Below are 14,158 nucleotides of genomic sequence, written 5' to 3'. Positions count from 1 at the left end.
GAACAGCACAACAACACATGTTTCTGAAGGTATATTCTCCACCATCATTAAATGCACTGCCACTCTTCACGTGGTTTTGGTCTAGTTGGGCTCCCGCTTTACAAGTTCAAATCCAAAGCTGTGACAACATAGGCTTTCATCTTTGCAAGGTAGCTCCACCAAGTACCATTAAAATGGGATAATACAACCTAATAGTACAGTGCTTGGAAGGTGGAGGAAATTGGCACGAAGCACTAATTAATATTACTATAAACAAAAAATATTGTTCTTATTCCTTAACCTTCATTTAAAGAGCAACTGTACACTGTAATTTATTTCCGTCATAAACTGCAACATCCATAGTTAATTTAAATTTCGTGTGATGAGGGAACTCTTCCATATTACAATGACGAAACAATTGACGGTGCTCTTAAACTGAGCGATATCAAAACAAAGTGCACTTGTACACCCACATATAGTGCCCCACCTCCAAAGGTTGACAGACACACACTCCACAACCAATCGCATACAGAATATCCCGTGCTGCCAAAGATCTCGACACTCTGACAAATCACAGTATAGGCCGTCTTGTCACACACAGAACCTTTAGCCAATCACCGCGGACATTCGGAACGAGGGCAAGTCCTAGGCTAGTGGCGCAGTCTTGGCTCGTCTGAAGTGTTTTATTGCTTGATGATATGGGAGATTTGAGCCGCGGTCTGGAGAATGTGCCGGTACTCTGTGAGGATGGAACGGAGCCTCCAGAGTTCCAGGTGAGAGCTCAAAGAGGGTGTTAAGAATATCAAGTTTTACTTTTTCTATGGGACAATGCTAAGTTAAACTGGGGGTATTCACGATCTGCCTTAGCCCAATAAGAAATATAAATTGTCCAGTGATGTGTGCGCTACATGCGAATTGTGAAGAAAAAACCCCACTGTAAGATGGCCGCCACCGTAATGGCATCTTGCCATCCTAACGACCATTTTTGATAGGCATCCTTCTCATAAAGTGCAATGGTAGTCTGATGGTTAAATAACGTGACGCAGGCAGACGTTTCTCTTAGTTGGCGGTTATAGCCTATTAACTTCTCGTTGTTTTTGACTTTTTTAATGCAGTGTTTGGTATTTCTATTGAGAGGCATGCGAAGTGTTTGGCTGGGAAAAGACTTTCCGCAGGCCACTGCCCATTTCAGTCTATTTACGAATCCCAGCGTTCTTTCAATTTACCCACGGCAGCGGCCCTATGCCATTAGGTAGATGCTCATCCATTAGCTCCACGTTGCTCTTCTTCGTCCAAGTACTTACCTTTGAGAGTCACTGCCTCCTGGGACTACGACTTCCAAGCTCTTCTTTGTTAGCTCTGCCCCTCCTTTGGAGGTATAACCCCCCCCCCCTTACTCAAGAAGCCTCTGTTTTTCTTCATTCCTCCCAGATAATGGCTAGCTTTCCCATTTCCTCATGCCTGGCACGGAGGGGCAACGGTTGGTGGACCTTGCATACATGCCAACATTCTGACGAGCTTGGGAGGGAATCGGGAGACAACAATTTCCCCATAGGAATGCATTGGGGAAATAATTATTTTAGGCGTGAGAAGGTGAAAAATAGCAGTATTTCACAAAAAAAGCGGGAGTCTCCCGCGTAGGGAGGGGTGGCAGGTATGACCTTGTCTGCCTGGTTCCCCTTTAGAGCTTGCTTGGGGGCCACAGGGACTGGAGGATGCATGCTGGGCTCCCTGCGGGACAGCGGGTCCCAGCAGATGCATATATGATAGTGTGGGCAAAAGAAGGTGGCCCAATGCGATCAGCGTGCACTGTGTGGCATACCTCTCAACTCGCATGCCAAGCCCCCTTCATACACTTGAATTGGCCTTCCCCTGCCGAAATCGGGTATTTTCACCTCCTTGACAACACTAAAGATTGAGAGCTATGAGGTGGCGAGGAGCAGTCTGCAGTGTGGTGTACAGGTGCTACTCCACATGAGACCTCTGTCGGGTCAGGTGCGCAACAAAACCTACGTTTGGGGGGTGGTAACTGGTGATGGGAGGGGCCACTTTAAAAAATGGGTGTGGCAAACTTGGAGGCTCCACCCCATCTGTTCAACCTCCAACGGTTGTTGGCATTGGTCCCAAGTATCAAATGGTAGCAACCCAGCATTACACACTCACTCATTTAAACATCCCATTTACTATACACTTGCTCATTTACATGCACACCCAGCCCCCCATATATCGTACACTAATTCATACACACACACACACACACACACACACACGCTTTCACACATACATTACATGTACACTCCTTGAACACATACATACCCAATTAGCTCATATGCACTGTTAGTTTCAGAAAAGGCTTTCCTCAAGTCTCTGCCTAACAAAAAGCAAGTGAACACATCAGCTCCTTCCCCTCAGATGTGAAAGAACATATAATGTTCAAACACATCCGTGGGTGTGATGATACGTGTATCGCGGAAGACCGAGGTCACATGTTGGGGGCGGGACCGGAATAATAAAGGTACCACTGGAACTGCGCAGCAATCGCCAGTCCGGGTTTATGCACCTTACAAGCTGGTTTTGCCATTCCTGCTGCGCTGAATGCTATAGGCACAGGCGGGCCCACGCTCATCATCTGAGTCTCCCACACCACCGGAGACTGGAGTGCCTCCAACAGAACAGTGGGGTGGGGGGTGATGTGTCAATTTGATTTTTGTTAGGCAGAGAGGCGAGGGAAGCCTTTCTTGAAACTAGCAGCTTTAAAGTTTTGCTGCGTTTGTGCAAATACATTTTTCTGCACAAACACAGTAAAACGTTGCCTGTTTCAGGAAAGGCTTCTTTCCCCTCTAACGGAAAAGTATGTGGCATGCAATGCCATTGTACTAATCCGGCTTCAGCCCCGCCCCTTAGCTCCGATTTGGTGGGTGATGAAGCCTGATTAACTGAATGGCGTTGCACGCCTGCCTCTGTTTACCCTTATGTCTCCCGGGTTGGTTTGTGTCTGGCAGGAAGGTATAGAACGGAGGCACACCAGTTGCGGGGCAACACTGTTGCATCCATACTTCTTGCTACGACGGCGAGCAGTGGATAGGCACGTCTTTGTACGCCTCGCTGCGCGTGTAAAGGTGCTGCCCTGCGGTTGCCTGGAAACGTTCATGCACACTGTAGGCAGTGTTCCTGGCACTTGGAATTGGGGAGTTACAGGGTAGCGTAACTCTTTTGGAGGGGGAGGATTCTTCCTATTCAAAAAATGGCAGTCAAAAGAGGAAGAAAGCCACAAAGGAGGACAAGTGCTATATGTCCAGAAAGGGGGAAAAGCTTCCGGCGCCGTTGGAGCATAAAGGTGGAAGGGAAGGAAGAAAGTCTTTTACCTCCTTGTCATCCACTCTGATTTCATCCTCTTCCAGCTCGTTTTTCACTTCAGTGGATGTTGATGACAAAGAAGAGCCTGGAAAATACCTGGAAGGCCAGGCTCCCTGTATCGGTTCCATGTGTTAATATCCACGCAAAAAAATCTCCATATTTTTGTGGCGATATTGACCCATGGACACTGCGGAGGACACCCCTGCAACTCCTGCATTATTTTAAAATATGGCGAGACAAACGGCCATATGTACAGCAATATTTTTGGTGGGGATATTTTGTAGGGATACGCCTGTCACGGTGGAAGTGGACTGGAAGGACGTTCCTCCATATCTCCGGATGATCCGGCCATCAGAAACTCAACGGATAAATAAGTTGGCATGGCCCTTAGAAAGTCCTATGTCGGATCCCGCCGGGCCCTCAGACCCAACAACCATGGGTCCTATGCTGCCGACAGTGTTGACCTGGTTCCAGGAAACTCTGGCAGTCTCTAGAGATGGGTATATCTTGCGGGCAGAGTATGATGGACATGCAAACACAGGTTAAAGTATGTCAGACCTGTTCTGCAATGGGGGCAGAGGCGCTGTGATGACCATGGGGGCTACCCCCTCTCAAAGGCACAGCATGTGCATTGGAGATTGGAAGTCTTCAATGCACATGCTGCGCTGGTAAATTAAGGAAGAAATCCTCCACCTCTGGTTCCTTCTGTTCTTGGCCGTATAGGATGCATGCTTACCCAGGACAAGTGGCGAGCATAAGAGGTCTGGGTTCAGAGGAGCATTCAGGAAACCCAGGTCCCTGCCAAAAGGGCAGAATCCATGGCAGTTTCTGCCACCCGGTGGGAAGAAGACTTGTCTACTTCTCAAAATACAGGGCCAATTGCTCTCGCGTGCCTGGTCCTGCAGCACAGTTCGGCTTGGGTATCAACTAGGGTTATCCTCTCCACCACCCGCATCAGGGACTATATGGCGGCTTTGCTTTCAGCACTCCAAGATCTGCAGTGCACAAAGACTATAGTGAGGGTGCTTTGGAGCTCAAAACGGATATGGGCTTTGCTCCAGGATATACCATGTACCCAGGCCAAGGAGACCACAAATACAGACTGATTATAGAGCTGAATGAGCTGCATACCATTGTCAGGTCTGGGGCATTCCGGATGGAGATGCTACAACAAATAATTCCTAGCATTTGTAGTGGTAACAGGCAGGTGTTGGTAGATCTCCAGGATGTCTATTATCACTTAACTATCTTCAGGAGTTAACACTTCCTGAGATACGCAGTAGGGCAGGTTCACTTGCGGTCCCGAACTCCCCCGTTCATCCTAAAGTCGGCTCCTAGGGTCTTCACAAAGCTGTTGGTCTGCTTGGTGGCATTCCTACTTCAAGAAGGGATTCCAGCCAAGAACATGAGGATGCTTCGTGTATGCCTACAAAGGGTTTGCCAGAGTCTCCACCTGAGCATTTCTGATCACCATCCCAAAATCTTAACTGGTTCCCTCACAGTCTCTTCAGTTCACCTGAGCTCTGTTCTGCACGGAGGAAGGACATTCTCACTTTCCACTAGAGAGGGCTTGCAGGCTACGAGAATACTTATGCTACATTCTCAGTAGACAATGGGCCTCATTACGAGTTTGCCGGTAGGCCCCTGGTAGCACCTGGGGTTACCGTTTCTGCCACCCGATATCCTGGTAATACCGGGATATTATGGACGGTGGCGGAATGTGAACACTGAAGCACCGTTATGAAGGGTGCCGGTGCTTCATTCTTCTCATTCTCCTTATTCCTCAGGTGATCAGGAAGATAAGGTAGAACCAAGTCACAGCAATATTGGTGATGGCTTTCTGGCCCAGGTGGGGTTGGTGCCCCATACTAGTCAAGCTTCAGTTGAGTCCCCTGTGGGTACTGCACATGTGGCTGTCTCACCTACAGGTGGAGGCAGCACAGTCCCCAGTCCGTCCAATCCATGGGGGATCTGGAGATTTTAAGGGAGGGCTGCAGACACTAGGGCTTTCCGTGCAGGTGGCAGAGGTGGTCCAGAAGGCTCGCGGGTCTACTTCACTCCGGTCATGCGACTGCCACTGGGCCACCTTTGTGGAATGGTGTGGTGGGAAGAATCTCCCAGCATTCAAATTTGGAATTCTAGTCATTCTACAATTCCTAATTAAAGAAGCTCTGATGGGACTTGTAGTTTCTTCCCTGCGGGCACAGTGGGCCACAATTCGTGCATTTAGGGAACATTGGTCCCATCCTCCAGGAAATGGTCAGTTACTATCAAGGTTCCTTAAGTGCATGAGGTAAAATTCGTCCCCCCCTCCCTCCCCAGGTCTTATACTTGGTTCTGACCATGCTGCAGTGGGCCTTTAGAATCCATTGATTTAAAATGTCTAACCTTGAAAAACCTCCTTCTTGGTAGCCTCAGCGTAATTGCGAGCCATTGGGACACTTCAGTGCAGACCAGCATTTTTGAAGGTCTGCAAGGAGACTCCTTTGCAATGCCACCCTTGCTTTAATCCCAAGGTTTGTTTGAGATTTCACAGGTGTCCACTAGTCCACCAGGCCCATGCCACAAGACCACCAGGCAGACCTATGGTGTCAGGGATAGGTTCTGTTTTGGAACCTCCTTCACGCATTGCGATTTCCTTCTCAAGCAACACATATTGAAAATGGCATAATTTGTGAAAGATACAACACACATCCTAAATCTGGTTGAAGGTTTGGCTTATGACACTGAAATCTGTTGATGACATGTGATATAATGTCTCTATATACTTCTATCCCACAAAAAGACTCAGTGGTGTTAGTAAAAAGACACTTAATACAACATCATGCTGCACTTAATCCCGAAACGAGAGAGTTTATAGCATGGTGTGCTGGAATCTTGATGACAGAATTTTTTCGAGTTATACAAAACATCGATATAAACCAATGAGAGAGACAGCGATGGGCTCTACAGTAGTCCCCAGCATCGCCAATTTATGTGTAGAAAAATTCAAATTGGCGTACATTACATGACAGCAGCCCATTTCGTGCCAACCTAGACCTATGGAAAAGGTACATCAACGATGTCCTAATTGTGTGGAGAGGTCCCCTTCCCACGGCTAAGGAGTTTGTCAACTGGCTGAATACTCTCAACCCGGCATTGCAGTTGACTTGTGATATTAATGCTGAATAAGTAAATTCTTTAGACATCATCTATTGTTGTGGGAGGATAGCTCAGGGGCAACGTGCTCGCCTTGGAAGCAAGACGACACGGAGCACCACAGGTTCGATCCCTGTGTCTGTGCTTAGAAACATCTGGGTATTAAGTGCGTTATAAATAACCTATCATCATTTGCAGAGGAAGGGATCCTGAAAATTGCCTCCTGAAGTAAACATATGGCCAGGAATTCTTTGCTCCATTACAAGAGCTTCCATCCCCAGTTATTAAGGGATAACTTACCCTAAGGATAATTTCTTAGGTTACACTACAATAGCTCAGAGCGTAGCACTTACCAGTGGTATGCAGACAACTTGGCCAACAAATTTACACAACGCCAACGTCCCAAGTGATTGATCAGAAAGAAAAGAGCAGCCAACAATAACAGAGAAGCCAACTTAGAACCAAAAGCAAGGGACGATGATAACAAGGACAAATTGGTATGTGTCAACACTTATAACAATTAGTCATTTAAGATCAAGAATATGATTCTTAGGTTCTGACACATCTTGGAGAAAGGGCCCTCACAACTTGAACGCTGCATGTTCGCAGTCAAATGCAGTAAGAACTTTAGGGATAGCCTGATCCATTCAGTTCTTTATCAAACTACACAAACCACCACTACCATCACCCAGCTATGGGGGATACCTCCATTAGTAGGTCATGTGACCCGTGGCAATTGTGTGATGGGTACACAGACCACAGTGAGCACCACATATGATCTGGCCACAAATGCAGTGTGGAAACAACTAAACCTAACTAACTGTAACACCAGTAGTATAGTATATGCTATTAGATGCCCATGCAACCTCTTGTATATCGGAATGACCATGCATAAGCTAAGGTGAACATAAGAGCTGCATTAAAAAAAAAAGAATTTGAAAGCACCCATGGTACAGCATTTTTTTGGTGTGAAACCACAAGGAAACAGATTCTAAATGGTCCATCCTTGTATCTAATTTGAAAGGTTTAAATGTGATAGGAAGGTTACTATCCATGGAACAGAGACAGAATTTTAACACACGCACATTAATGGTCTCAATGAAGATCTAACCTTCAGTCTGAACTAATAAGAGCACAAGAGAAGATATAGTAAGATCAATACGATGCCTGCCCCATCTAGTACAGATGTTGACAGGAGCTCTTAGACAAGCTATGGCATCGGATATCAATCTGTAATCCAGTTGATGAATATTATTGTTTCCACGCATATATTGAGTAACATCTCTCGGGCAATTCCGAAATTATTAGAGGGTTCTTTGCCACCATGGTGTTTGCTGTAATACTAAGAGATGTAATGAGACGCTTGTGCGTCATTTATAATCATAACGGTGGCCTTTCAATTTGCTTAGATGTGGACAGGAGTTTACTAATGTGTATGAGAATTGAATGACGACTTGCATTGTAACAAACGTATATCGTGGTTACCATATGTACATTACCGAACACTCTTTTGGTTGACTTGAAAGGACCGACGTTTTTTCCATCTGCATAATGTTTGCCGTATAATTATGGAAGCAATGTGATGAATTGAGGGTATTACCCAAATTGACCTTTTACAATTGACCTTTTGCACAATTGACCTAATTATAGTGGTCCTAACTGACCTTCTGCACAATTGATCTTTATATTTGAGTTATTTTATATATGTATTGGGTTGGTTTTGGATTATAAATAATATAAGGGGATTGGGTGGGGGGTTGCAGGGTTTTTTGGATTGGGTGGAGGGTTGCACAGGGTTTCCCCCTGCATATATGTCCTAATTGACCTTCTAAATTAGGTCAATTCTCCCGAGGTCAATCGTGAAAAGGTCAATTAGTATACAACCGAATGGAGTACTACTCCGAGTGTCATGTTCTGTAATAAAAATGTTCATCATACTGGTTGGTATGAGATGTACTGAGACGCAATGAGTATATTTCAGGAACGTTTAGAGAGTAACTTAACATTGCAGTGTTTGTCCTGAGACCAACGGAAATAACGAGATATATAGAGTACTCCCAGCCACACTGGGAACCACATGTGCATATTTGTGTTTGGTGCATATTGGTGTTTTTTCCCCCATAAAGGAGAGGTGTTTCATGCTATTTAAAGTTTGAAGGACAAAGATGTGTAGCTGTCGTAACCTTCGTGATTTTGAAAATATTCACACATGAGAGCTGTCATTACAGTTCTATTTGAAGTTGTATCACAGTTAATGTATACTTTCACTGGAACTATAGGAGGAGCTTTAAGCATATTACATGATACAGATCAGCTAGCTGCACAGCAAGATAGCTACACTACACACGAATGATCCTTAGCTAGAATAGCACATAAAAGCAACTATATAGTATAGGGAGCTCGCAAACCTTTCACATAAGAATTCCAATACGGAGGACTCAGTAACTACTGCATATCGCAGTTACGCTCTATGTCCAACCGTACGCATAGGTTAAAGGTAACCATTTCCAGGTTCCTATTAATGACGGTGTTCATGCAGGTTGTCGGAGGCTATGGAAACCAGACGCTAACGGTGAGCTTTGCTGTGCTGTGGGCGTGGGTTCACCTCAAACAGAGCTATGCCACGCACGGTCAAGACATTGGAGTTAATCCAACTTCATATTCTTTTGGATACTCCCGCTGACCAGCATCTGTACAATTTTCCCTTTCTATAGAACAGAGCTGGTCCATAGATTAACACAGACTGCACGCCCTCACGAGACCCATGTCTACAGATTTGTAGCATCAGAGTGTGGTTGCGTAGTGTTATGACTAGGTTTACCAGCACCCGGCCTGGATGGAATGCTGTGAGTGACTGACGTGGGTGTACTTGACCTGATGTACCAGGAACAGAGTAAAGAAGATGGTTGCTCCTACTATGCTGTCAGTGTCATTATTGGCCCGGGACCCAGCATAACATTGGCGACGAGAATGCTGGCTGTGCTGGGGGGACAGCACCATGGAAGGGACATTCACCGCCCCCCACGATGAGAAGATCCTCTCTCAGGTAGAAGCGCTGCGAGGTGCAGTGGGGACAAGGGATGCCCAACCAGGAGCGCTGCGAGGTGCAGTGGGGACAAGGGATGCCCAACCAGGAGCGCTGTGAGGTGCAGTGGGGACAAGAGAGGCCCAACCAGAAGTGCTGCGAGGTGCAGTGGGGACAAGTGAGGCCCAAACAGAAGTATTGCGAGGTGCAGTGGGGACAAGTGAGGCCCAAACAGAAGTACTGCGAGGTGCAGTGGGGCAAGTGAGGACCAATAATTGAAGTATTAAAGGAATGCCAGGGCCAAGGGCCAGTGAGTTGTGAAGTGGCATATGGAGCCCGTTGCAGAGCATTAGAGAGGCTGGGAGCCTCTGACAAAGCATTAAAGGGGGCTGGGGCGCAGGGCTTTGGGCCCATTGTCGAGCATTAGAGGGGCTGGGAGCCTCTCACAGAGCTATGATCTTCACCAAAATCTTTTCAATGAAAGGCCTATTTGAGATTGAGAAATTCATTTTCTGGGAATTCATGGTCTGCATTGAGCCTTTTAAGGAATACTGTGACCAAAGCAGTTTCGAACGGAGGCTGGATTATTCGTGTTGATGGTAAGGCTCCACAGAAATTTGTCAGAGGTTCAGCAATGTGAATATGCGTTATTACAGATAATAACATGCACGTGTGTATATAGCAAATAATACACACAAATAGAATACAATAAACTTGGTAAATTGGGTAATGATGATCTTCGCCAATATCTTTTCAATAAGGTTTCTTACAAAACAGAATATTTACAAGATAAAATACTTTGTGATCCTGAAATTGTTCACTAAATATGTCTCCACTGTGTGAAATTTAAACTGATCCATCAAAGTGCTAGATTCAAACATGCTAGTCGACATTGAGAAAACTCTGTTTTTTTGGCAGGGGTATTATGGTTATTTTCCTTAGCGATATATAAAGGGACAGGAAAATAAAGTGTGAAACTGTTTCCAGTATTCAGGGATTACAGATGCAACCATTGATTGCCACTTCACAACCTCACCATTTGGCTGCAACTACGTGTAGTGGAGGTTTATTAAAACTGATTTGTTTTCTTTAATCCGACTTGCTGGGCATGAGTCACAATGGACAATGGAAGCTCTCAATGTCTTGCACACCTTTATCAGGTCCCCCTTCAGGATGTTTGTAAAATATGTGAATTTTGTGAGTTTAGTTATGGCGTTATCGAACCTCATCTGAGTCCGGGTGATATTTTTGTCAATTTCTCATGATAGAAAAGTGGTCGCAATCAATTGCTGGTTTGGAGGGGTCGTTAGCTCACAATATATTATGAAACCGTTTTTGATTTTTATATTGTGCAGGATCAATACGATTTTGGTAGAATAGTTTTTTCTTGTGTGCAATCATCTTATCATAGCCTCTATAATGTGCTTTGCTGGTTAGTTTATCTTTGGGGAGTTTGGATTTCCTCCACAAATGCCTAGTTTCTGTCCAGTCCTTTTCATGGTGGACTGTTCGTCATCAAACTATTTGTTCTTTATTTTCATTTGGAATTAAATTGCTATTCCTTTTTTTATTTTGGGGCACAATATTGCCAAGGGTCGAGCAGTTTAGTGGGGTTGTACAGTGTGGTGGGTGAGACTGGGAGAATGAAATGTCCCTCAAGGTTTTGTGAATTAATGTTACGTAGTTGTCTCTAAAGAATGAACTGATTTTTAATGGGTTTTATACATCTTTCAAAAGAATTTAAAAAATAGGCTTTATTCATGAATTGGAAAAAATAGAACTGAAACAGTAAATATTCTTGTATGCACATCTCAAATTTCACTGTATACATTTTATATTTTTCCCCCTCCACAACTTTAACTTTATTAAGTTCAACTTTAACCTCCTCCCCACCCCCAACTACTACACCTGCCCCCGCACACCAACTTGGCCCTACGGTGGCTACTGCAAATGTCTCAGTGGGACCTGATTTTGTCAGGTTCCTTTCTTCGTTGGCCCCATCTGTAAGTTTGAGTCCTGCTTCCACATTCTGTGGTAGTTTCTACATTATGTCGCAGTTGGGGCCTGCCATCTCTGTCTACCTATACCTCCCTGCACTACGGTGTAATTCACCAGTCCCTTTTATTTCTCTCTTTGTTCTTTGCTCACTGCGCCGGTTCATACCCTCACTCCTGGGTTCTCTATGGGTTCTGGGCTTCCATCTCTGGTTGCTAAATTCGGTCTCTCTGGAAGGCTGCCCATTCCACTTCCCTTGATGGGGTTAGGTCATGTAATTGTTTGGTCAGCTGTTCATCCTATACATATCCAGAGCTTTTGAGGCCCACTGTCTTTCATTTGGGAGTTCTTCTCTTTCTTTCGTCCCCCTGGCAGGCAGGCTCTAGCTTCCAACAGCAATTAGTGTGGCATTTTCATGAGTTTGTCCCAGTGCTCTTCCACCATCTTCACCCCAAATAATACAAGAAGGGGGTCCATTTGCCTGTCTATCCCATCTAGGCTCTTTATCCATCCCAGAATTTCCTTCCAATACTTCTGCACCTTCTCACACGCCCACCACATATGCCAGAAGTCTGCTGCTTGCCCGCATCTCCACCAACAATGTGGGTCAGCACGCGGGTACATCTTTGACAATCTTTCTGGGTCCCATTGCCACCTAAAAAGGAGTTTGAGCCCATGCAATGTGTACTGACAGGCCACTGAGGTGCGGTGTGCGTTCATGCATAACCTTCGCCACTGGTCCGTCCCAATTTCCATTTCCATTCCTACCCCTTTTCCCATCTCTTTTTCAAAATATTTCAATCTCCCCTCTTTGCGCCTTTAGCAGAGCCGGATAAAATTTGGATATGAGCCCTCTAATCCCTTTTTCTGTGTTCAGTATCCTTTCGGTGCCCGTCAACTCCCTTTGCAACTCCTCCTTCCACATTTCAGGCATCAGTACCCCTTTCAGCTGCAGGTTATTAAATACAGAAATCGTCCCCCCACCCACAATCTTTTCTAGCTTCTTCAAGTCTATGAACGCATCCTTCTTCAGGAAATGCCACACTACCCCTGCCTCAAACCAATCTTGGAACCTCTCGTGGTCTGGGATGTGGCCTCTTATTGGTGGGGCCCATATGTGATTCGGGGGCGAGGGCCACATTGTGACCCCCACCACTTCAATTTTTACCCTGCATAGGCTCCAGAGCGGTCCCATAATCTTGTGCGCCTTTACCCATCTCTGGGCGGCTCCCCGTGGTGCTCAGACCCACTCTCCCAAAGTGACTGGCCTAAATAGATAATTCTTGATACTCGCCCATTGTTTCTGCTTGTCTTCCAGCAAATGGAGCACAAGGGCTCTGAATTGGGCCGCTCTATAGTAAGTCCTTATATCGGGCAGGCCCACTCCCTCCCCTTTTCCTTGGGCTGTACTAATATTCTGTAGGCCACTCTTTGTTTCTTCCCCTTCCACAGGTACCGCACTATCCTCCTTTTTAATTCTGCAAAATTCAGGTCCGGCAACCCTATTGGCAGTGTCTGGTATAAGTATAACACCCTGCGGAGAAAGTACCATCTTTAACGCGTTCAGCTGTCCTAACCATGAGATTGTATGTTTCGACCAGGTGCCCAGCTCGCCAAAGAGCCGGTACAATAATGGGGGAGGGGGAGGAGTTCCTTTCGTATACGATTTCCAGGTCCCTGGGTATTTTCACCCCTAAGTATTTTGTACTATCTCCCTCCACTGGTATCCCATTGTCCGCATCTCTCCTCAGTGACCCCTCTCAAGGGGAGGAGTACTGATTTACTTACGTTTACCTAAAAACCTGATACGCACCCATACTCCTCCAGCACTCCTCCAGCACCCGTAGGTCTCTCGGGACCGTCCCTTCCAACTCTGAGAGATATAACAATACGTCATCTGGGTACATACTTAATTTATAGCTATTGTCCCCAAACTCTATACCCTTTGACTGATTAACCCTACGTATCTTCTCTCCCAGTGGTTCCATCGTCAGGGCAAAGAGGAGGGGACATGGGGGGCATCCGTGCCTTGTGCCCCTGCTGAGGTGAAATTCTCTAGACTTTGTCCCGTTTACCACCACCCTTGGGGTAGACCCCAAATATATCGCCCCAATAGCTCTGCACATCCTTTCCCCCACCCCTATCTTTCTTAGCACTGCAAACAAAAATCCCCATTCAACTCTGTTGAAAGCTTTTTCAGCGTCCAAGCTTAACAACGTGTGGTCGCCTGAGTCCCGTCCCACATGTTCCATAAGGACCACATTTTTTCTAATTGCATCTGGGCGCTGCCTGCCCGCTAAGAACCCCACCTGATCAGGATACACTATTCAGGGCAGTTCCTCTTCGAAGCGTGTCGCTAGGATCTGCATAAATATTTTCTCGTACACATTCAGGAGTGAAATCGGGCGATGGGAAGAGCATTGGGTGTGGTCCCTTCCTTTTTTCGGGATCACATATATTAATATATGTGGGGACACTAAATGTTAAAGGCCTAAACTCTCCGACAAAGTGGTCTCTGGTCGCGAGAGACCAGTTTATAGGATATGGTTGTATAGTTCTATAACATATATCGTGAGAGAACCCCTGCATACCTCTTATAGAACCCGATGGTATATCCATCTGCCCCCAGCGCCTTTCCATTTGGTAAGCGTGACATGGCCTCGT

General features: G+C 45.9%; 1 protein-coding gene across 2 annotated transcripts in view; it reads left to right on the top strand.

The window, feature by feature from the left end:
- The first annotated feature begins 434 nt into the window (after positions 1-434).
- LOC138566358 (histone-lysine N-methyltransferase SETMAR) overlaps positions 435-14,158 on the top strand; it is a 415,975-nt gene continuing 402,251 nt past the window's right edge. The window contains exon 1 of one of the 2 annotated variants that reach the window (XM_069643511.1): positions 435-752. In XM_069643511.1, the coding sequence (XP_069499612.1) occupies positions 678-752 (75 nt within the window). In that variant the 5' untranslated portion in view covers positions 435-677. The remainder of the gene's footprint in view (positions 753-14,158) is intronic. The other variant, XM_069643510.1, reaches the window with a different exon arrangement.

Source organism: Ambystoma mexicanum, chromosome 2p, assembly GCF_040938575.1.
Source record: "Ambystoma mexicanum isolate Mex_15411 chromosome 2p, UKY_AmexF1_1, whole genome shotgun sequence".
Taxonomy (NCBI): Eukaryota; Metazoa; Chordata; class Amphibia; order Caudata; family Ambystomatidae; genus Ambystoma; species Ambystoma mexicanum.
This window is presented reverse-complemented; position numbering and strand designations above follow the sequence as displayed.